A 21,953-nucleotide genomic window follows, 5' to 3' on the forward strand; every position below is an offset into this window, starting at 1 on the left:
AGATTTCAATAAAAATGAGGATGGCTTCCCAAGAAGGTATCATTTTTAGCATTCACCATTGCAGGTAAATAGAGATACTGAAGCACAGATTCAGGATATACAGTATCCTGATGATATTTTAGGTACTGTTGCCACCTCATCTGAATATAGGCTGCTTATCTTCTATCCCCAGAACCTCCTCTTTCCCCAGGAATTCACACGCACTCTGAATCTTTTTTTAGGAGCATGAGAACAAGCCTTGTGGCCTTTTGTACACACTACATACCATTTGGTTTTTTGGAGCAACTACCAGTGTGGTTGGCAGCCTACAAAACAATTTACTTCTTAAATAAACCAGATGGCAGAGTTCAGAACTCAGCTGATTAGAGTTGTTTTGAAAGCAGAAGTCCTGCTAAGCTTACTGTTTTTGTTTTTTATCCAGGTCTGCATATTGTGGTTGCCACAATTAATTATAAGATGTTATTACATGGCGGCTGTATTTCAGCTTTAACATGAATGAAAAATAATGTCCTTGTGATTACACAAATTGCAGAACACTGTTTTGCATTAGTGATGTAATGCCACAAATGGGCATACGACATTACACACATATACAAAGACCATTTCTTGCACCAAAGTACAGTGAGAAAAAATGGAAAGATCAAATAATATGTGGTTCAATGCTTCTCACTGATATGTATCTCACGAACTTCAGGAGACGATGAGCTACTGTTAAAGGAGGGATGGATGTCGAGGTAGAAAGTGGAAAGAACAGGGTAACGGAATAGAAAAATGATTTTATTAGGTTGCTTTTGTACRTAATGCCTGAGGAGAATTGTTGCAGGAAGCGACAGTAGGCAAGGAGTAAGCAAAAGTTGTAGGAAACGATAAGAGGAGGAAAAAGAAAGTCAATGAGCAGTCAAGACAATTGGATGATGTGGTTTACATGGGCTTAAAATTAGAAAAAAGAATTCAATTATACCATACATTTGAAATAGGGCTTCTAAGAGCTGCAGAGGACAACTTGATGATGATCCTTCCTATGGGGTCTTTCTTTTAAAATGGAGAAGAATACAGCTAGATAGGCAATTGGTATTACCCCTGCTTCTGCTGAGTCCTGCATGAAAGGAGAAGGGCTTTCTGAAAAGCAGGGGATCTGTCATGAAAAATCTTAGTTTGAGGGATGGCAGGTAACCAGAGGGTGAGGAGAGATAAGGGGAGCTCTGTGATCTTCTCTTTTTTCCCCACTGTGTCACARGTCTCATATGGTAACAATACCATATTAGCAGCAAGACAGTGGGTGTGAGTGGCAGCAACATCAGATGCAAAGATGTCAAGATAAAAACAGGCTTTTCAAATAAAAACTAAAAAAGAGAAAAACAAAGAAAAAGGAGGAATGGGAGAGTGAACAGAAGAAAGGTCACAAGAAAGATAAGGGAGCTCACATGAATCATGTAAGAGGAAAACACAAATTCAGCTAGGAACATTATGCAATAGGACTCTAGGTTTGAAGTTACTGCTGCTTTTAAAGTTAAACAATCTATCTAAAATGAGTTGTTGCAGCACAAGCACTCAGTTAGCTAGGAACACCATAGCAGCAGATTTTGGAAAGGGCATGGAACCCAAGCAGAGGATGCTTTAAAAATTCAACACATTTGGGAACACAAGGACACTGAGGCATAGCGGTGTCCCAGTTTAGACGACTTTGCCAAGGCTACACACCCTCAGTAGAAGAGCCAAAGCTAGTAACTTGTGCCTTCCCAAACGAATCTGCAGCCAAGAGAGGATAAAAATGTGAATTTTTCTGTTGTGCCAGAGTTTCAATGCTCAATTCCAAAGTTTGTCCTGGTCCATTTTGCACAGGAAAATGGCCACTCAATTCTCTACCAGGGTTAGAAGCTGAAAACCATTTTCTTCAAGATACAGGATGATGTTCCACTACTGGTTTAGTTTGACTTTGAACGCAACAGGCTTGAAATCACACATCAAAAATAATCACAGGACATATTTGTTCATTTATGTAAGAACTGTGGGCCTGAAAGCAGAAGAGGGTGCTTTGGGATTCTAAAGCAGACCTTTTTGACGGGACTTCAGAACTTCCTGAGACCTCTACCAAGACAGCTGAAATCCCTAAAAAAAATCTGCTGGCTTTATGAACCTAACCACTGCTTAGGAATAAAGATTGTGTGGATTTCAGCAGTATTACTGCAGGAATAGTAAAAGGGGCCACATGGAGGGCAAAGGACTCACCAACCTGAAAACGATAGAATGTCCCATCATCTTTCAGGGTAAGGACATGGTCTGAGATCGGAAAGATATAGCCCTGTGCAGCGATAAGACTTCCCAAGTGTATTGCTTCCACTGTGAAAGAGTGAGGAAAAAACGAAAACAGCAGGGATGCGTCAGAAATATGTGCGTTACGCACTCCTCTGCTTTCAGCTGCAGGTCTGGTGACAACTCACAGTGAGACCTAGCACGTACACGCCGCTTTGTAACCACACTGCATCTTTGTACCTTCCAGCCAAATCATGCAAAACAGGAGAGCAGAAATCAGCCTTACAATATAGATGCAACACAGCACAAATGCTTAACCTGATGCTTTTATGTTTACAGAATGTCCCACACCTATTCAGCTCTAGAGTCTGAAATTCAATTCAAAGCACATTATCTGCCACAGGTGACAGCTGACATGAAGCCTGTTCCATCAGTGAACCCCACTTTCCCCCTCCAAATTAGACATACATCTGCAACACCAGGTCATTAGCAGCATCTTTATTCATAAAGACACTGAAGAATTGCCAGTTATTAAAATAAAAAGACACTGAGGTAAGTGGGAGTGCATATTCTAGCACAGCCAGGACAACCTTGCCTCTTTCCTTTCACCACACCAGAGGTACATCTGCACAGATTTTCATCTGATGTCAACTGTCAAAGCTGCTTCGACTTTCTCAGAGTTGTGCAATGCACATTAGCTGATCGTGTGCCCCCAGGCTAACAATACAGCTATTGTCTGCAGCTGAAATTCAGGCTTGGGGCTTGCCTGGACTCATGTGAAGGGATGTGTGTATAGGGATGTTCTGGGTGAGACCATGCTGCCTCTCTCTCCACTTTTAAGTGGTGAAAGACACACTGGGAGCAGCAAAAGGCTTTATAGGCCTGAATTTAGGTAGAACTTGCCAGTTTTATCTGGATGAAGAGAGACATAACCTGGCAGATTGTCACAGCCTTGACAAATGCTTTGTGCAGCCACGTGGTATGGATCATGCCTTGTGGGATCCGGTGTGATCAAATAGTCACAGGCCAATTCTTAGATGTTAGAGATCTGATAGGAGGTTAGTGAGCCTTCAGAAATGGTCAAAGGCCAGCGTGCATCAGGAAAACACTTGGAAGTAAGATGTTGGGCTTTCTCCCTTTCTAGGAAGGGAAAAGAAATTTCTGGACCTGCAAAAACATCTTTTCTTCCTCTTTTCTCAACAGTTCTTAACTGTGCCAAAGTGATTTTTGTGGCTCTGAATACTGAAAAGCTTGGTGATGGACTGTGCCCAGTCCATCACAGTTTATTATCTATGTATCTATCTGCCATGATAAATTAGCAGCCATCATCTGATCCTGTGTCTATGTCATCTTTGACCAGTATGTCTTGTCAGTCATGGCTACCTTTCTCCACACTATGAACCCTGTCACTTTCCCTACTTAACCATGCACCTTGGTTTCTAAGTCCATGAACAGCCTTAAAATAAACCAGGCTTTCTTAGGCAGCAACGATTTCACAGACAGGCTAGGATTCCTACAAAGGGCTTTTTATGTGTTGTAGTGCAAGGTATTAGACTTAACTAAGATGCTGATTCTTATCTCTTTCCCTCCTCCTTCCTGCCAAATGCTTAAAACAACCTTGCTGTTTTATGGGTGTTTTAGATTCTGCAGCAAAATAGTATCTACTGTCTAATGGCACACAGAATACAGATGGAGTATCTTTTCCTCCCAAGCCATGGTCACCTTACCTGGATCCTCAATGCTGAGGTTCTTCATCAGCCACTGTACAATGTCAGCACCTGCAATAAAAATGGAAAAAACATTAAACATTGAAGATCACAGAGTGTCTGAAAGCCCTGGGGAGACATCACATTGAAATGAGATACAAAAGAACTGACATGAATTTTAATTCATTTTCTTTTTTTATCTCCACTGGAGGAGATGTTCAAAATGTTTTTCCTTCTTGTGCCACACTGTAATTATATACTTAGTTATAGGTACTAAGTCCCAAGAAGTATTCTGTGTGATAGGAGACTTGATATACTTTAAGTCAAATATTATCCTAATGGTTCCATGTAAGCTGTTCTCTCCCAGTTGTTCTTCTCTCAAATCAGTATACAGGGAGTTATGTTTCTGAAAGCACTATCTACCAAAGAGACAAAGGAGCCCTTTACTGGCATCTTTCACCTTTAAAGTCAGAGGCAATAATTTAAAAGTGCAGAATGGAGTTATCAGTCAAAAAAAGACAGAGAAAAGCCTATGCCAATGACACAAGCAATGTCTTGGGGAAGAAAGTGGGATTAAGTGTGCCTGAAACCAACCCATTGTTGAGCTGTCATTTGCTAGTGATCTCATCAGCAATATGGTGGCCAGGAGCAGAAAAGTGGATTGTTAGGGCCCATCAGGTAATTTTTATAGCTTTTCAGGCCCCATCAGGTAGTTCAAAGGCTGTCACTATCTTTTAAACAGTGTAAAGATCTCTAGGCTTGATCCTCTGCATGTGTACAACCTCTCTGTTGCTTGCATGAAACTCATTGAAGTAGAAAACTTGTTCATTAGAAGCTATAGCTTTTTAGCAAAATACAACATGATGGGGACAACAAAATTTGGTTAAGCCTCATACTCAGAAAGTTAAGCTTAAAATCAAACATAATGGTGACTGAGCATCCAGTGTGTAAAAGCCAGTCAGCATGACTTGCCCAGCGTCAAACAGTCAGAGGCAATTCAGCAAGTAAGTGTCTAAGTTACAGTAGCTTGCGGCACAACGTAACGATGCTATGTCTGGATGCAGACCTAACACCAAGCCCTTCTCAGCATACCTTCATTTGTTGAGAAGTAGTTGCATTCACTCACAGGAGGCTACTAGCCTCAACAATATTTAGCGCGGTGTTTTGTGATGTATCAGTTGAAGATAGCATATGACAGGAAGTGATCACCACATGGCTGGGTCTGACTAAACGAACCCTGGAGGATTATATTTGCATGGAGCACTTCTGAGTTCGGACATGGAAGGTACTTCAAGAAACAGTATAACCAACATGATTGTTTATTCCAGAAACGTCTAAAGAACGCTTTGCTCCATATGCCCCCACTTACCACAGGCCCAGAACATTCCCATCCCTTCAGCAAACTTTCARTACAACAAAGGCCAAAAGTCACAATTACGATGTGCCACAGAGAGAGATACCGGCACTGCCAGGGTCCTAGCTCCCTGCAATATCTGCAGGTCTGGGTGACTCTCCCATAGAGGTGAAATTCCCACTGGAAAAGCAGGCCATACCCTATACAGAAGTGAAAGGCAGCCCTCGCTCCCCACCTGACAATCTAAGCTGTCCCCYGGCTCCACGAGGAGCACCAGTAAACCCCACCCAACACTCTCTCTTCTCACTGTCAGCCTTCAGAGGCAAGGGGGAATATGGACCCCCATCCCCACAAGACAAGTCAAACAACTTTCCTGTGCCCCTGAAGATCAGGGTGCCATCTGCTTTAGCTTAGATAATGGACAAACAGACAAGACCAAGAAGCAGCAGCTGGACTTCGTCTCAATCTGCCTAGTAGGTATCAGCAAATCAGAGCCTAAGGGGCCTATCTCACAAGCCTGTATTCTCAGCTAGGATCACTCTGATCCTCTCATACAATCCTTTTTACAAACTCCACTTACAGGCAATTTTAATTGCCACTATCCTATCTGGAAGGTTATTCCAGAACGTTGTTTTTGGTTTTTTTGGATAGACCTCTTCTTGCAATTTCTAGTCTAATATGCATTTTATAATTAATGAATATAAATAATGCATTTGATATCATACCCATTTTATCATTTAACATAAAGAATTATCTTTCTTCCTTGATCATTGCTCCTGAATATTTCTAGAAAGGTTGACACATTGCCTCCCTACCTCCCTTTCATTAAACAAACCAAACTCTTCTCATCTCTGTGTAAGATGGACTATCCATTTACTTTACCATCCTTCTCAGTGCCTTTTCAAATTTAAGTCACATTTCTTTGAACTGCAGTCACCAGAACTGCACACGCTACCCTGTAGAAGGTCTAATCAATGCCTCTGGCAATGATACTAACACTTTCCTGTCTCTACTGAAAAACAGCTTGCCAGGCACATCCTAAAATCACCTTAGTTTTTTCATAGCTGAGTAACATTAATGGTTCATAGTTATCCTATCATTGACCAATATGCACAGTCCTCTTTGCTCTTGCCTCCAACTGAAGATTATTTGCTTTATGAAAAGTTTTTTGATAATGGTCCCTAAGGGTTTACTTTTCATATGGGCTGTTAAATTTCTCCCTAGTTCTATTTCTCCAGTTAACAAATTTTATCTCGCTATTCCTATATGACGATCTACCCTCCTTGGGATTGATGAGGCAGGGAGGAGTCCAAGAGAAGACAAGCTCAGGGTTGGTGAAAGTAAGTCTTAATTTGGAGCTAGGGTGTGGATTGTGTATGCACAATGCTGTACACACTCTCTATGTGAACACACAGTGCTTAGCACACTGAGTGTGGATACGAAAGCTACGATCAAGAGCCACATGACAAAAACCACGTACTTTGGAAAACAGGAGTTCTGAGATTAGTCCATAGGTGGGAGTGGATGCATTGCTCCATAGTTAGGCTGGGGGTACATCTCTCTCTCCGTGACCCCTTCCAGTCCCGGCAGGAGAGCATGTTTGAATTGCTTTAGAGCTATACATGTCTCAAGAGTCCTAGCTGACAACTGCTTTAGCGTATTTTCTCATACCCTGCACAAGCCACAACTGCACAAACAATACGTAGCCAAGAAATCAGATGTCTTTCATTAAAATAATATTACTTTACACAGTTGAGCTACAGACTCTACTGGTTCTCACCATAAATTGTGGCACTTTGCTATCTAGTGCAATAAGCCAAATTTTTAGTGTCTTGACTTATTGATGCCCAGCATTCTGTGCTTTCAATATATGGGATATCTTCTTGATATTATTTTGGCAGACACAAGCTTGTTTAGTCATGCTTTGAGCCAGCCAGATATGAACCACCTCTGCCCCAGAAGAGATGTACTCTAGAGCTGAAGCCAGGCCCAGGACTAGGCAGGTTGGAGCACAGGTTCAGAGAGCTTATGTCTACCTCTGAAACACCATGTAGACATACCATTACACTGGCTACGTAGCTAAGATTCGAGTAGAGCTAAGCAAAACATTTGGAGTTAGAAAACCATTTCAAGAAGATTCAAATTAAAGTGCTTCTGTGCTGTTATACATAAAACAAAAACAAAATGCTCTTTTGGTTCAGGCTAAACCAGAATCTTTCTTGTGTTTTCTGTTCATCTTCCAAACTGAAAAATCCACTATTTGTCCAGATTTTGATCTCAGATTACAGTCCTTGGGCTTGCAGTTATCTTTTAGTCATCTTATTGGTAAGTGGCATGGCAGCTCAGCTCTGACAGTCTTCTAGAACAGGAGCTCCTTGCCCCGCTCAAGAGTAAGGCGGGGAAGTGCATTCCAAACGATCCCTTTCCAAAGACACACAAATACTCACTGTAGGATTAAGTCTCACTCCATTTTTACAAAGAACAGTCATGTCCCCAACTCCACTCTCCTTTTGAGGAATCTATTCAATTTTCATCAAACTACAATGAAAAATTCAAGTAATGCTGAAAGCTGATTCAGCGGTCTTTTTTCCCCATGTTATTAAGATTAAAAAAAGAGAGGTTTAAAGCAGCAAGTAAACTGAAAACATTGACTCAACCAGAAATACTGTGATCAGTCACTCCAAAGTATAAGGAACACTTGAGATCGTGGATTTTAATTTGTCTCTGTTAAAAATATGAAGTCATTCCTGAATGTTGCCACGAGCCTGGAAGATTTTATAGCTGCTCTCCAGTTGTCCTGAGGCAGGCAGATCATCTTTCTGCTGAGTTTGCTGAACCATTATTTATCACCTGCCAAGACTGATTACTCACCCTCGGGACAATGACAAGGCTTTCCTTCCCCTGTTAATTACTGTCATCATTAATAGCCATGTCACTAATTAATATTCAATCATAATGAAAACTCCTCACTGCCATCTACCATAACACCTTCAATTTTTAGGGTTACCCTCATGCTGGCTTTGCCTTTGCTTGCGGCTGTTTCTCTCACTGCAACCTACTTTTGCCCACCTACAAAACACTGTGTAAGCCCTTTCTTAAATCAGCAAATTCAGATTTATCCTTATATCAAACAGCAAAGATGTGAGTGAATCCTTTACAAGAGCATCTTTTGTCAGACCAAGATACAGATTCCTTTATCTATAAGTTTTTCAGAAAATCTCATCTTAATCCTCTCGTGTAGGCCAGGCACTACTGATGGTCCCCACATAATTCACCTTCCTCAAAAGATCTTTTCTGATGTTTCACAAGCTCTTTCAGAGGACAACAGAGGGAAACCCTTGAACCTGCCACATTCTTACTAAACATTAAGGGGGCATTTGATATCTTCCAAAAACAAATAGTTGGATGTGTTTTCATGACATTGGGTATTGCTGGATCTAGGTAGAGGAATGGCTCCCTTCTCCTCTATACTCGTCTCGATACATCTACATTTCCTCTAAGTATGTTCAGTTCAAGGATAGTCAACAGCCTGTGAACACCTATTTCCTCCTCAGCTATAATGAAATATATCTTGTTGCTTTAGGCTGTTCTTTGAAGCTGCAGTTGATGAACTTGCTTAATACCAACAAAATAGTTATATCTTTATGCTCAGATGGAATCACAATTGACCATTTTATCTACCTACCTGGTTTAGAGACAGACTAGCAGTTTTCTGTTTCTTGTCATTTTCTCCATTTTCCGTTAGGCCTCAGTGATCTGATAATAGTACCTTGTGTTTTCAAAAGGCCAGTGCCTGTCAACATGACAAATGACCAGCCAGCCATGAAAAGATAAATTAAGAAAAAAAGTTCATATGGTGTGAGGCCACAGGCAAGATACATTTAATGAGGTGAGTCACTACCACTGTACCTGATACTTTTTTTACCCAACCTAAGTTGTTCTTCCTCTTCCAGAAAAACAGGAACTTGGAAAATCTAGGGCTACCTGTAATGGGATTCACCCATCTTCTACCCACTATGTGAAATGGCAAAGGAACATAGGATGGTGCACCTTTCTCCAGCAAATTCTAAAGATTTACTACCTGGAGTAGAGAATATTCTGAGAATATGCTGAATAGAAAATATGCTGCTGATTCTGGGCAGTGGAATTGGGACCACTGGGGTCTGCTTATTAATCAGTGGACTAGGTCCATCCCTAACAAGTTATCTAGCTATCTATATGTATATATGTGTGTGTGTGTGTGTGTGTGTGTGTGTATAAACATACGTATATACATATATATAAAAAAACCAAGAGTATGTCTAAGACATCAGCACACACACGTGCCTCTTTGCATTTCTTTTTAAGCCTGATAGAAAAACTGCCTTTATTTATAAGAATATTTATAAGAATATAAGAAATTTAAATGGAGAGACTAGCAAGAGCCTGAAAAGACAGGCAAGGACTTAAAACCTTTATTTTTGCTGAGTGTCCTGAGTTGGGAGAGCTGGTAAACACTGCGGAGAGTAGCTCCATGGTGATTTGATACGTAACGCCTCATATTACTCAGATGTGGCGTCAGTGATGAAGGACTAAAGTTTGCCCTTTCTCACGGGAGCTGCTGAGCTGAGCCTGGTTCACTGGATGCCATCCAGCCACTGTAGCTGATGAGGTGAGACGCTCTGGATCCCAGACTGCTACACAGCCTCACTTCACACTGACCAATATTAACACTGAGCAAAGCAGGGTCTTAAGAAAAAGTGCTGTCTGGTCATGTTATGAAAGAATTTGTCTTATGCACATATCTACAGGAACAGATGTAAAACGTTACGGTTATTTCCTGGCTTTTACCAGTGTAACCTTAATATTCTCCAAACATACTTTAATGACATTTTAAAGTGTTTTTTTTCATAGACTTTTCAAAAGAAATATGAAAAATCTGAAATGTTCAGCTTTTTCCTGGGCAGTATCCACATACTCTATGACACACTATATGAACAAACAAGCTACATACCTAGCCTCTGTGGTCAGTCATCTCCAAACTCAAGGTTCAGTCAATATTTTTGATGCAAAGGTGAAAACGTGTTCTCCTTCCTGTCACTTCATTCTTGAAAACAGATGAACCCATTTTAGCACCAGATTTTCCAAACAATTTGCTCCTGAACTCGGACCAATCTTAAAATACTTATATCAGAAAAGCAAGACTGAAAAAAATCACAAGCAGTCAAAATGACTTATAAGAATATGCACACATGTGCATAAGCAGCCACTCAGGCTGCTTCTCTCTGCCAATCAGGGCAATCACAGTAATATATGGAAATAAAGTTTTTTGTTTTTTTTTTTCCAGACAGCATTGGGTCCTTGGTAAATCTAGGAACAACAGGCTAATTACCTACCAATGCTGTTACCACCAGACTTGCAAATATAAACAAATGAACATCACCCATGATAAAGGGGAAAACTATTTCATATAAAATTTCTCAAGGCCTTTAGCATTCCCTGCTGCTATTTTTCTTACTCAGAGCCCACACTGACTCCCACAGTGACTTCATCTAGGATGGAAGTGTAGAATCATGCTCACAGTAGGGATTTAATGTAAAGCTCCAATTTTTATGGTAGGGGAAAAAAAGAAATAAAAAGAGATCTCTAGGTTTCTCACTACTGTTGTGTTACAAATATAGGGAAGCACTTTACAGAATTTGCCTACAATAAGCACATAAATAAATGCCAATGCCAACTAAAAAATTCTCAGCAGTTGACTCTGAAAATGTGGTAATTGTAGCTCTCCTCCATCAGCATGTGGTAATTGCACCACTCAGCGTCAGCAAGGAGCATCATCAAAGCTGCAACAGCTTAGAGCTTCTAGCAGTAGCAGTATTCCTTTACATAACATTCACTTTAAATCTTGTTCATGAATTATTAACGATTGTTAGCAGCAGAACTGTTACCCCTTTCTGATCAAAGCAAACAAAGTTTCTTTCTAAGGAGTCTTCATTTTTGTTCCTCATAATTTTTCAGTACTTGAATGTACTTTTCTTGTAATAAAAAATGTGAAAATGTGAAGCAAGAGAACAGCTTGTTTACAAGATGGAAAGCAGCACATGGAGCTGTTCCAGGATGGTAAAACAACAAAATGGACAGGTGATTTGTAAACTCCCTGGGACAAAAGCAGCCAGACCTGCTGCATTTTCTGGACATCAGTGTGGGTTATTTATCACAGAGTTTGGACTGATATGCCATTCCAATAACTTATTTGTCCCTCCTCTGCCTTCTTATACTCTTTGTTGTCTACAGAAAACTGTTCAGTATCCCTGTCCACTTATACCAAACATCAGTATGTCAGAGAGGAGTCCCCTACCAAATGCTAATCATAGGTTTTCCTGTGATGCTTTTGAACTTAGGCAGCATACTATCTCTGTTGCATGAGTGCCCATATCTGTATAAGCAAAATGATATGCCAATCAGACCACAGATCTATCGAAAGCCTATTAAAATGAGTAACTCTGACTTTTGACTCTCTCCTGCTTGTTCTTGTCCCTGACACCAGGCCCTGGAGCAAAATTAACAGCATGTCTATTAATGTAGGAAAAATTCTCTCACAAAAAGGGGGTGATAGCCCAGACCTCTGCTGTACTGCAAGGTGTTGATGGACATTTGTGTTGTAGGAAAAGCAACAGGAGATAACCTTCCAAGGAGAAAGAAAATGCCACAGACTCCTGTAATCATGTGGGGGAAAAGAAGATGAGCGGCTGAATTAGCTCAGCGAATGAGACCAGGTGAAGGTCAACACCCTGGAGTCACAGAGCTGCCTGTGTGCTATAACTAGGAATTGAACAGTAATTTCAAGCAACCCAATGCTGACATATTTTCAAATAGCCTATGAAGTAACAGGTTGCAACTTTACAATTTAAACCATCAACACTGCAGTGTAACTTTGATCTTCCTTTCCAACATGTAGTTTACATATAAGAAACACATAATCTCTCCTGAATGCGTTTTAAACATAGATCAACAACACAGGGGCCCCAAATCCAAATTCTTGGTTTACTTTCCCCCAATTAATATCTCCTTCTTCTGAACTGCTGTTTGGAGGGACTTGTACCTTCTCGCCAAAGGGGTGAGACTACTAAAGTGCATGTACTCTCTATGATGCTGACCAGCAGAGACAGATTTTAGCTAGTCGGGAATCAATAAACGACCTAGAGATGATAGCGCAGAATTCTGCATGGGCTAGTTTACCCAGTTAACAGTGATAAATTAGAGCATAAGATCTCGGTGGTTACAATCCTGCCTCTTCCAAAACAGGTCACATAGCTTTATGACACAAGAATGTGAGCAGCGTAAGACATATCAAAAGACAGACTTCTTGCTTTCAATACCCTCACACCAACAACACTTAAAAGCAGACAACAAGCAGTGAAGAACAGAAAGATGCCACTAGCTGAGAGCAACGGACTTAAAACGACTGCCACTACAGCTGTATAAGCAAGGCTGTGGTAGCAACTCTCTTAATGGACACACAGTTAATCCTAGTGAAAGAGGGCTGCCAGCACAGCTTTAACCAGTGGTACCAACAAAACATCTTTTTCCAGTTGAACTGCACCGACAGAAAGCGCCAATGTCAGGCTCGTTCTCCCTCCCCTTCGACACAGCGTGGGGTGGGTGCAGGGCCAGCCCTTGCGCCCCGCTCGGTACCCCTGACTGTGCCGATGCTGGCCTTCACCCACGCAAAGGGACGCCAAGCACTGGCCTTAACACTGGTGCAATTACGCTGGGCTGTGCGAAGCTCTCCTGCCCTACCTTGGAGAACTGAGTTGCTGCCAGGTCAGTGGTCTGGCAGAATAAACATGCTGATAAACCCAGACATACATAGATGCACCGCAGAATGTAACGAAAGCCCGGTGCAAACCTCCCTGCCCTTGCATCGCTTGACTACTGTTTGAACTCTCTCTAAACTAGGGATGTATTTTGTGACCTATGCCCAAATCTTGTTCTTTCCTCAAATGCAACAGTGAACAAACTGCTGCATTACTATAGGAGGAAATCGGAAAACAAAAAAATTCCATACTTTGTATCACACAGACATCTACCCGTTCCCTGCTATAAAACCCACAGAAGACAAGCACACAGCCTGAAAGCCATTGTAAGTACACAAGAGGCAGGAACTCTGTATTCATGATCTCCCAACAGCAATAGTTGCAACATTTAATAGTAATATCAGAAGTTACCTCCATCTACAAATTGTTAAGAATTGCAGATGTCTCAAGACGTACCTTCGCACCTACAATTTATAATAAATTTACAGTTGTTTTTCAGGCTGTTCTGCCATTACATTACACAAACTACTGGAAGTGGCTTGTATAATTTAACAGTCTGGCCTTTTGCCATACAGTACTGTTTAGACACTGTTTCTCATGCTGTCAGAATAATTCAGTGACAAAACAGCAAGGCAAACAACTACCTCTGCTGCGGGAATCAGGGGGTTGAAGATTCCAGTGTCAGATCTTGTTAGGGCTGAGACATTTTTACTGCCATGCATTTCATGCACACAGTCATTAAATAAAAGGCCATTTTTTTGTCATTTCAATCATATGTTAATATTTTTTAATAGGACATTTTCTTCTCAAGGAAATGGGAAGATCAATAAAGTATAGAACTTACTGGTATTCTTCAGCATGCAATTATTAGGTTCTTTTTTCCTGTGCCCTCATTTACAAAGTGGTTTTCAAACACTATCAAATCAAGATACTCCTTGCCCTCACCAGTGCTGCACAGTTTCTTTGCAAAGGTGTAAATGACACGGACCGGTGCAAGATAGTAAAGTCCTCCAAGAGCTACAGCATTTTAATGATTTTGGTATTAAATTTATTTAGTAGGAGATCTGACCCTGCAGTCTTCACATAAGCCAGATACTTATTGATTTCAACAGGAATTCTGTTTGCAGAAGCACTCAATTTTTAAACCTCCTAAGGAGCTCTGGCCGTGACAGATCTCTCTTTCATAAGATCACATACTTTCATGTTAACTGCAACAACATTATTGTCTGTTCTCTCTATTTCTGATAAAGATGAATAGCATCATCAAATTCTCTAAGAAACCTACTTCATCCTGACATTTCGCTACACTTTTCCCTCTGGTTCTTTGGGAAAGGTTGAGAACCACATGCGGTGTTTGCAGTGATGCAGTATCAGTTACGTTGCCCGGAAAATGAAATAACCTAACATCTCTAGTTTTCTTCCCTCCAGGATTTTGTTGTCTTGAAATGAAACAACCAATATTGTATAGCTTTTTTTCCCTGTTCCCTCCTAGGCCTTTTAATCATATACAAAGCAAGGGGCACTGGAGTCCAGTTAGCCTCACTGGATCTCTACACTGGTGCAGCAGTCCATCAGAGGGACAATTCTCCAGCAGGGCTGAGGTTGCACACATAATTTCTTTTAGCCAAGGGTAACTCCATATGAATTATGATCATTTAGCAAGTGCTGACAATTTACTTCACGCCGTGCTAAACAAAGAGGAAATTGGCACTAACATTAAAGGCCATATTTTAAACAGCATTCCTAAAATGGTGAGTTAGAAGTGTTTATACTGGCAAGAAGCAGCTAGTTTATTTTGCTGGCAACAGCTGAGTTCCTGCATTTCAAATTTGGGCAGAGAGCTATATCAGTGTGAGTTTTAAATATGCAAGACAACTTAATGATAACACTGAAACAATCAACAAGCACAAATCTGTTAGTATTCATAAACAAGTAACAAATTCAAAGCAGGTAAATTATTTGTTCCTTCTTATGTCTGATGGATTTCACAAGACCTCATAAAAATAAAAGCAGTAAAAACAACAATCAGCTTTTCTTAAATACTTACGTAGTAAAATTGCTTTTCCTGCCTGATAACCCCCCAAGTTTATTTTACTGAGTAACCTCTAAAGTTAAGAAGTATTTGAAAAAACTGAAAGCGAATACTTTTCAGTTAAGTAATTGAATCTAGCATCAAAACATTATGCAGCTTAGAACTTCAGAATATCTGTACCTATATGTCTTTTAAAAGACATTTTTGTTTCCATACTAAGACAGAGTGAATCTAACTAGTAAAATATATTCCTTTTTTTGTTTTTCTTTTTTCTCTCTGAAAAGTTTAAGAACTGCATTTTATCAAGTCCCTTTCCAGGTAAATATGGATTTGGACTTGGAAAAGCTTATTGGCTGCTCAAAGCAAACACTGAAGATTTCCTACAGTACCAGTCCCTGAATCTGGGATGGGCTCAGCAAGAGACAGGGATTTGTATCAGGAACCTAATGTCCTTGCTCTCTCTTTGGTAGCACACGAGCACAGAGCAGAGCCTTCACAAAGCTGTTCGTTATGCAGTAAAGTATCAGTCTAGTTCAAAATAGATCCTCAGAGAGCTTTGTGGTGAAACATCCAACAATATTTTAGCAACCTAGACTATATTGCCACTTTCCTACTCCATCCAACAAAGCCTCGGTTCAAGGTCCAGCAGCTTCACCCAGTGCTTTCTCGATATCTCATGAGGATAAGTCATCGGCTGTCACCGTTGATTGTCTGCTGACAAAACGCAGCTTGCTAGTGCTCTCTGAAAATAGTGATGCCAGGCACATCGGCAGCTTTGTACTCTGTGAACTCATCTGTGTCCTGGCTAGCAAGGCAGCAACAGGCTCCAACCTGACGGCGTTTCTCAGCAGACACCGTATGCCTGCACAAATTTGCACAAAATATCCTTTTAATGGAACAGAACACATTCTGTCATTCTTAGTTTTCAGTTATGTGAAAAATCAAAATCCTCTTTATCTAAAGCAAAGGTTTTTTGAAGCCAGCAATACTGTTTTTTAGAATGTTTTGGAAATTATTTCTACTCATCAGAAGTTTTGACATTTTAAGGGAGAGAAGTGTTAAAAGACCTTCAGTGGACAAAGCTTTGCAGGTGATTGGAGAAACTAGAACTGGGTAAATACTTTAACAAAAAATGAAAAAATGAAAAAAAAAAGCAAATACTTCTCACCTGTGCTCACATCACTTTTGTGATGTTTTGTTTTCTGCTAATAACAACCATTTCATATTTGTATTGTAATATCCCCAAGATCCCTCCAGTAAGCACTGTGCAAATACAAACAGAGTTAATCCTGTCTCTGAATTTCATTACAGCAGTAAGTTGGCTGACAGGAACGTCAGAGCAACAGTTAAATTTCCATGAGCAGTGACGGAAAGCAAACGGTTTTGTAAACAAGAGCTGGAAAACCACCTTTAAAAGTTACGCGCTGACCGCAGAATAGAGAAAATGCCACGCGAACTTTATGGCAAATCAATGCTTATTAAAATGAAAACAAACGCGCGGCTTGCTGCACAGAGCACCAGCTTCCACAGGAACTCGGACGCAGAGCACCGCAGCCAGGGCCACGCCGGGGCCCCGGGCGAGGCCTCCGGGGCCCCCGCGCCGCCCCCTGCGGGCCCCGCGCCGCGCTCAGCGCCGGCCGGGCCGGGCCGGGCCCCCGCGCCACCGCTCGCGGCCGCCAGGTGGCGGCGTTGAGCCGCGCACAGAGGCGCGGACGGTCCCCGAGAGCCCGACAGGGAGAATTACAGCGGCACCGCAAAACACAACAGGTCGCGCCATCAGGTCTGAGAGCAGGCATGGAAATGAGGAGTGAGGAAGGGCCTTGTTTGTCCCCTGTTTGTTTTCACTTGCACCTCAGGCTCACACATCCGCAAGGCACACGCTTAGATGTGGGATGCTCCTGTTTTTTCTGAATGAGTCATCAGGCGCTTGTGCGAGAAGTGCCCMGGAAAGCTGGTGACACGGCGGACGCTGGCGAGAGTGGCAAAGCGCGGTCTGCCAGGGCCCTGCCCTGCTCAGCGCAGGCAGCTCGCAGGCTTGCCTATTCTCAGAATAAAGTTAGGCACACATATAAATATTTGTAAGGTCTAGCGGGGATGCCAAGGTTTTTATGATGATACAGATTCCCTTTTTTAAAAAAGTATCCACTTACATCTTATTGGAGGAGGTAAAGGAAATTTTTTGTTTCTGTGGATCTCAGAGATGCAAAAGTCCAGACTCAAGAGGAAGACTCATATAGCTGAAGTTTTGAAACCTGAATTTCTTCCACCCTCCCAGAGGAAAACAACCCCCCTCCCAGCACAGAAGGGGTTAAAGTAGTGACCTTACAAATGAAACTGAATCATGTAGGAGAGGGGAAATGAAAGCAGTGAAAGATACAAAATGTACTGAGATGAATGAAAGTTTTAAAGAAAAAATATTTTGAAAACACTACAGTAAATTTATCTGAAGAACAGACTAATAGAAACAAGTAACGAAGTCAGTTCCAAAAGAAAACATTAAATCCAGGACAGAGGGGAAAAAAATGAGACTAAAGTCACTTCTGTCTTACAAAATGTTCTCTCACACAGACAGAAAGGCAGGCAATAAAAATGAGATGAAAATACAGAAATCTATGGCTATGTTTCTTTATACCCATACAATCCTGCCTGAGGAGCACAGGTCAGTGAGTAATTTGCAGGATTCCTCACCGTACGGGCTCTGCTGCAAGAACAAGCACCAACTTAATGTGTGGGAGAAATGGGACCAGAAATCCTGCTGTACAAATGCAAGGTAACTCGGTAACAGTTAATGATGAAAGATGATTAAGCATAACAACAGTGAATAGATGTATTGATGTTATAAATATTATATAGATCTCCATATAAAATATGCTTCCAAAGGCAATATAAAAATCACAAATCCAATCAACTCTGATATAGCAAAGGCCTCCCAAGTGGCCTTGCATGTTCTATAAAAAGGTACAATTACCGAGTCCCAAAACAGCAGTCATATTGGAAAAGAACTGTCTTCTGTGTGCTGTTGGGAAGCCTTTACTGGATCTCTTCTCTCAGTACTGCCAGGCTAGAAATCTAGAAATGTCAAAATGTCAAAACTAAGCATAAGCAAGGAAAAATGCAGGCTTTTATGCTACTTGTGAAACTCAGCTAGCATTGGCTGTTCTTCCTTTGCTGTCCTTCCCATCAGCTGCATATTTTATTATCAGCATTTATCAACAAAAAAGGGTAAGAGAGACAGAACTTCTATGCTCCAACTAGAATCAAAGTACAGATAGCAAGTTGTAAGCTTCTCCCACACTATCCCTATGCCAAAACTGCCCTGGAGGGACCATGTGGAGATTGGGAGGGAATTCAGTTTTCCAGGTCACTTATTCTTCCCCTTGTTCACTTGGCTTTACCAAAGAGGGTGCCAACAACAATTGTGATTTCTTGTGATGTAAAAGTTTCTCCACACGGAGTCAAACTGCAATCCACAGATCATCACACACAGGCAATCGTCATCATCATGAAATGCTTTTGAGAGAAAATATTCTAGAAAGGCCAGTTTCTTTCATTCTTTTTTCTTCCTCCCTCCCCCCAGTGATTTACGTAGACTAACCATATTTATGGTTAGTTACGTAGAATAACCAGAGGCTGTACCTCATATTCCTCGGCCAAAAATTGCAAACAAAGTTTCTTCAGCCAAATGCAAATACAATCCAGCCAGTGCTGGCTGTGCCTTCTCCTCCCTTGCTATGGCCAGCATTCTGTATTTTGTATCAACTGCACTGCTCCTGTCACTGTCACTAGTCTCCTGAAGCCAGTCTAAAGTGTGACTGCTCAGTATTTAGGACTGCAGGATCTCACAAGCTGAGCAGATTCTGTGCAACATAGTGATTTATTCCAAAATAACCTTTTTAGCCAGTTCACTCTCTGATCAGCAGTAGCTTAAGTTGCATGCATTGAGGCAAGTGTAGCTGTCCTGGAAAGCATAGGGCTGCAGCCCCTCAATTAGGAAGCGTATGATTCACAGCTGCACACTGTCCACAGTCAGTTCAGGTTTCTTCCTCCCTTGCAGTAAGAAGAGAAAGAGAGTAGTAGCAAATGGAGAAGGAGCAGAAGGAGTGAGAGGACATGCATGTAAAAACCAGTCCCAAGGAACAAGAACATGGATGTCAAAAGCAATGACATGTATAGCTTTGTTGGTCTCAGCTCAAACAGCTCATCTCTGCTGCTGATCCTATGTCATTATTAAAAGTTAGTTCTTTCATCAACCCTGTTATTTTAGTAGCATCAGCCTGGAAAGTACGCATATGTTCTTTCTCCTCTGGACCAGACTTCTGCCAAGCCTTTTGTGTCATACAAGGAGAATCCTGCAATTTGTAGCCTTCGTCTTAATTCCAGGGATGCACTCTCAAATGTTGCTTAGATATGCAAAAATGAATTACATTTTTAAAACCTAAAGGGTCTAAATGCTACTCTGGAATATGTGAACACACCTTCCCCGAAGTCTAGGAGAGTCCACCGCATACAGTCTCAGTTTAAAAATGCATGAACTTCATTTTCTCTGCTTTTGTGATCAGCAAGGTATGTAGAACTACCCCAAATGAATCTATGCTAATAGACTAATCACTGGGCTCATTATTGATTCATTATTGGGGTTAGTGATACATTGCTTGGCCTTCAGTCTCCTGAATCATGTGTCACACTGCTTACTTGTGTAACAAAAACTTTTCCACAGTAAGCCCTGGTGTTGGTGATACCTCCGTAAGACACCTATTTTAGCCACCTACTTTGAATAAACTTCTACAGAAGCCTCTTTCCTTCCCTCTATTATACAGGAACTCTGAGGAGTCCACAGTTACGCGGTGCATCCATTACACAGGACTCACTCTGACAGCCTGGTTCCCAGCCACCTGCAGGCATTCCCATTTAAGGCTAATGTTTTCAAGGCAAATTTTCTCAGAGCAAAGCCCTGAAAATGAGAGTCAGAAATATCCAAGATGAGCAAGGCCTGTTCTGCTACTGATTGTATCTAGACTTYTTCATCTAGCACACTGCAGTTTGGCATCATGGACTTCCAAGTTTGACCAGCTCTTGACTTCTAATATGTTGCTGCACAGCTTTGAAAGATCATATAATGTACCTGAAGGTCAGTTCTCTGGCTGAAAAAATGTAATAACGATATTCAGGTGTTTCTCAGCAGGGTTGTAAAGATTAATGAAGTTTACATAGCACTTCGAAAACATAACACACCATACAACTCATTAATACTAATTCCTGCCAAAGGAATTCCCCAGTTCTACTCTCTCTTGTGAAGAATTTCTCCTTTGTAAATGTTCATTTTTGGTTTTATTTCCACCAACTGAAACCTGTCAGTGCTCTGCAAATAATGCTTGCATTGTGCCAAGAGCAAACCACAGGAGGTCTTGAGGCAGGTAACATAGAATATTGCTTCCAGGCTGCAAAAACTAATTTAAAAGACTGTAATTAGGTTCTCTTGCCAACTTACTCATAAACAGCCCTATGCAAATAAGACCAGTCTAAGACAAGACCCAGCAAATTTGAAACCCAGATCCCAATCAAGTAACTTCGAAATGACAAGGTATTATTCTGCATTTGTTGTGTACTGCCTTGTACTGAGCAAGTCTCTTTTGTAGGACCCACAGATACTAAGCTTACTCAGCCAAAGCTCATGTCCTCTGTTTGACCCATTCTCCTCATAACATTATAATGCTTCAAGGCTGCAGTCTGAGGTAATTAGCTAACACAGCTTCACTCTATCACTGTCATTACCTGTGTTGCAAACTGGAGGCAAAGGCTGCTAGATCATGGCTAAACCAGAAAGGTGCTGCCAGGAGCTGGTCTTGTAAGAAGAGAAGAGATTAAAACAAGAGTTTGTATTTGCTTCTGAGAGTCGTGTATGTGGAGGTGATATCTTTATGATAAATCAGTACAGCATAACAAACTACTGACCCACTTCTTAAAAAACATTTCTCATACCAATAACATCTCATCTTCTTTCAGCACATCTTTCTGGTATCTAACATTGCAAGCCACAATCAGCATTTCACACTGTCTCTCTCTGTTGCATTGAAAATAAAAACCTTTCTACAAATTATACCTACTAAACCCCAGAATGCTGTTCTAGCCAGATGACTGTTTCTGTGCACAGTTGCTTTTGATATGGTGACTTTTACTCTCTTTATCTGTTTTACCTATTATTTTGCAGAGGTAGAAACAGACAGCTAAAGCCATTGGAAGGAAAGATTCTTACCTTTATAACAGAGGATAGTCATTCCTCTTATTTTTGGGAGTCCTTAACACAGTAAACCTAGGAATCAGAATTTCTTCATATACAGAAAATCTATCTTTTGATTATTATTAAATGCATTACAAACATGGGGTTTGGGGGGGGGTGGTATCTAGTCCCTTGGCTCTTGTACACGTGACTGTTCGGTAAAAGAGGATGATGCTTTGGCAGGGAGAGAAATACAAAATTGTAACAGTGTACAAAGTGTATTTTGGATGAGCTGGGCAGTGGTGTGATATAAAGCTTTTATCAGAACTCCTTTGGGATGACATGCGCAACTCACAACTTCGCCACTCAGGAGCATGTTTTCCATCCCAAACTTGTGCTGATAAAGCCTTTGAAGCATGTCATTGCATGTCCCACGTGCGTGGTCCAAGCAAACAGAGCTTGCCTGTACTTGGAAAGCTCCCAGGTGCTTTTATAGTGCACACTCATTTGTACTTTTATACATTTTTAGAGTATTCTGAAGATGGAGAGTAGTAAGGAACAAGCAATCAAAAGATTACAAACAGATTACTTACAA

The 21,953-nt window shown here is 41.1% G+C and overlaps 1 protein-coding gene across 1 annotated transcript in view; it reads right to left on the minus strand.

The window, feature by feature from the left end:
* RGS6 (regulator of G protein signaling 6) overlaps positions 1-21,953 on the minus strand; it is a 95,468-nt gene that overhangs the window by 53,823 nt on the left and 19,692 nt on the right. The window contains exons 2-3 of the mRNA XM_026078754.1: positions 3,981-4,031; positions 2,234-2,340 (exon numbers count right to left, since the gene is read on the minus strand). Coding sequence (XP_025934539.1) covers positions 2,234-2,340; positions 3,981-4,031 — 158 coding nt within the window. The remainder of the gene's footprint in view (positions 1-2,233; positions 2,341-3,980; positions 4,032-21,953) is intronic.

This window comes from Apteryx rowi, unplaced genomic scaffold (genome assembly GCF_003343035.1).
Source record: "Apteryx rowi isolate R43461 unplaced genomic scaffold, aptRow1 scaffold_488, whole genome shotgun sequence".
Taxonomy (NCBI): Eukaryota; Metazoa; Chordata; class Aves; order Apterygiformes; family Apterygidae; genus Apteryx; species Apteryx rowi.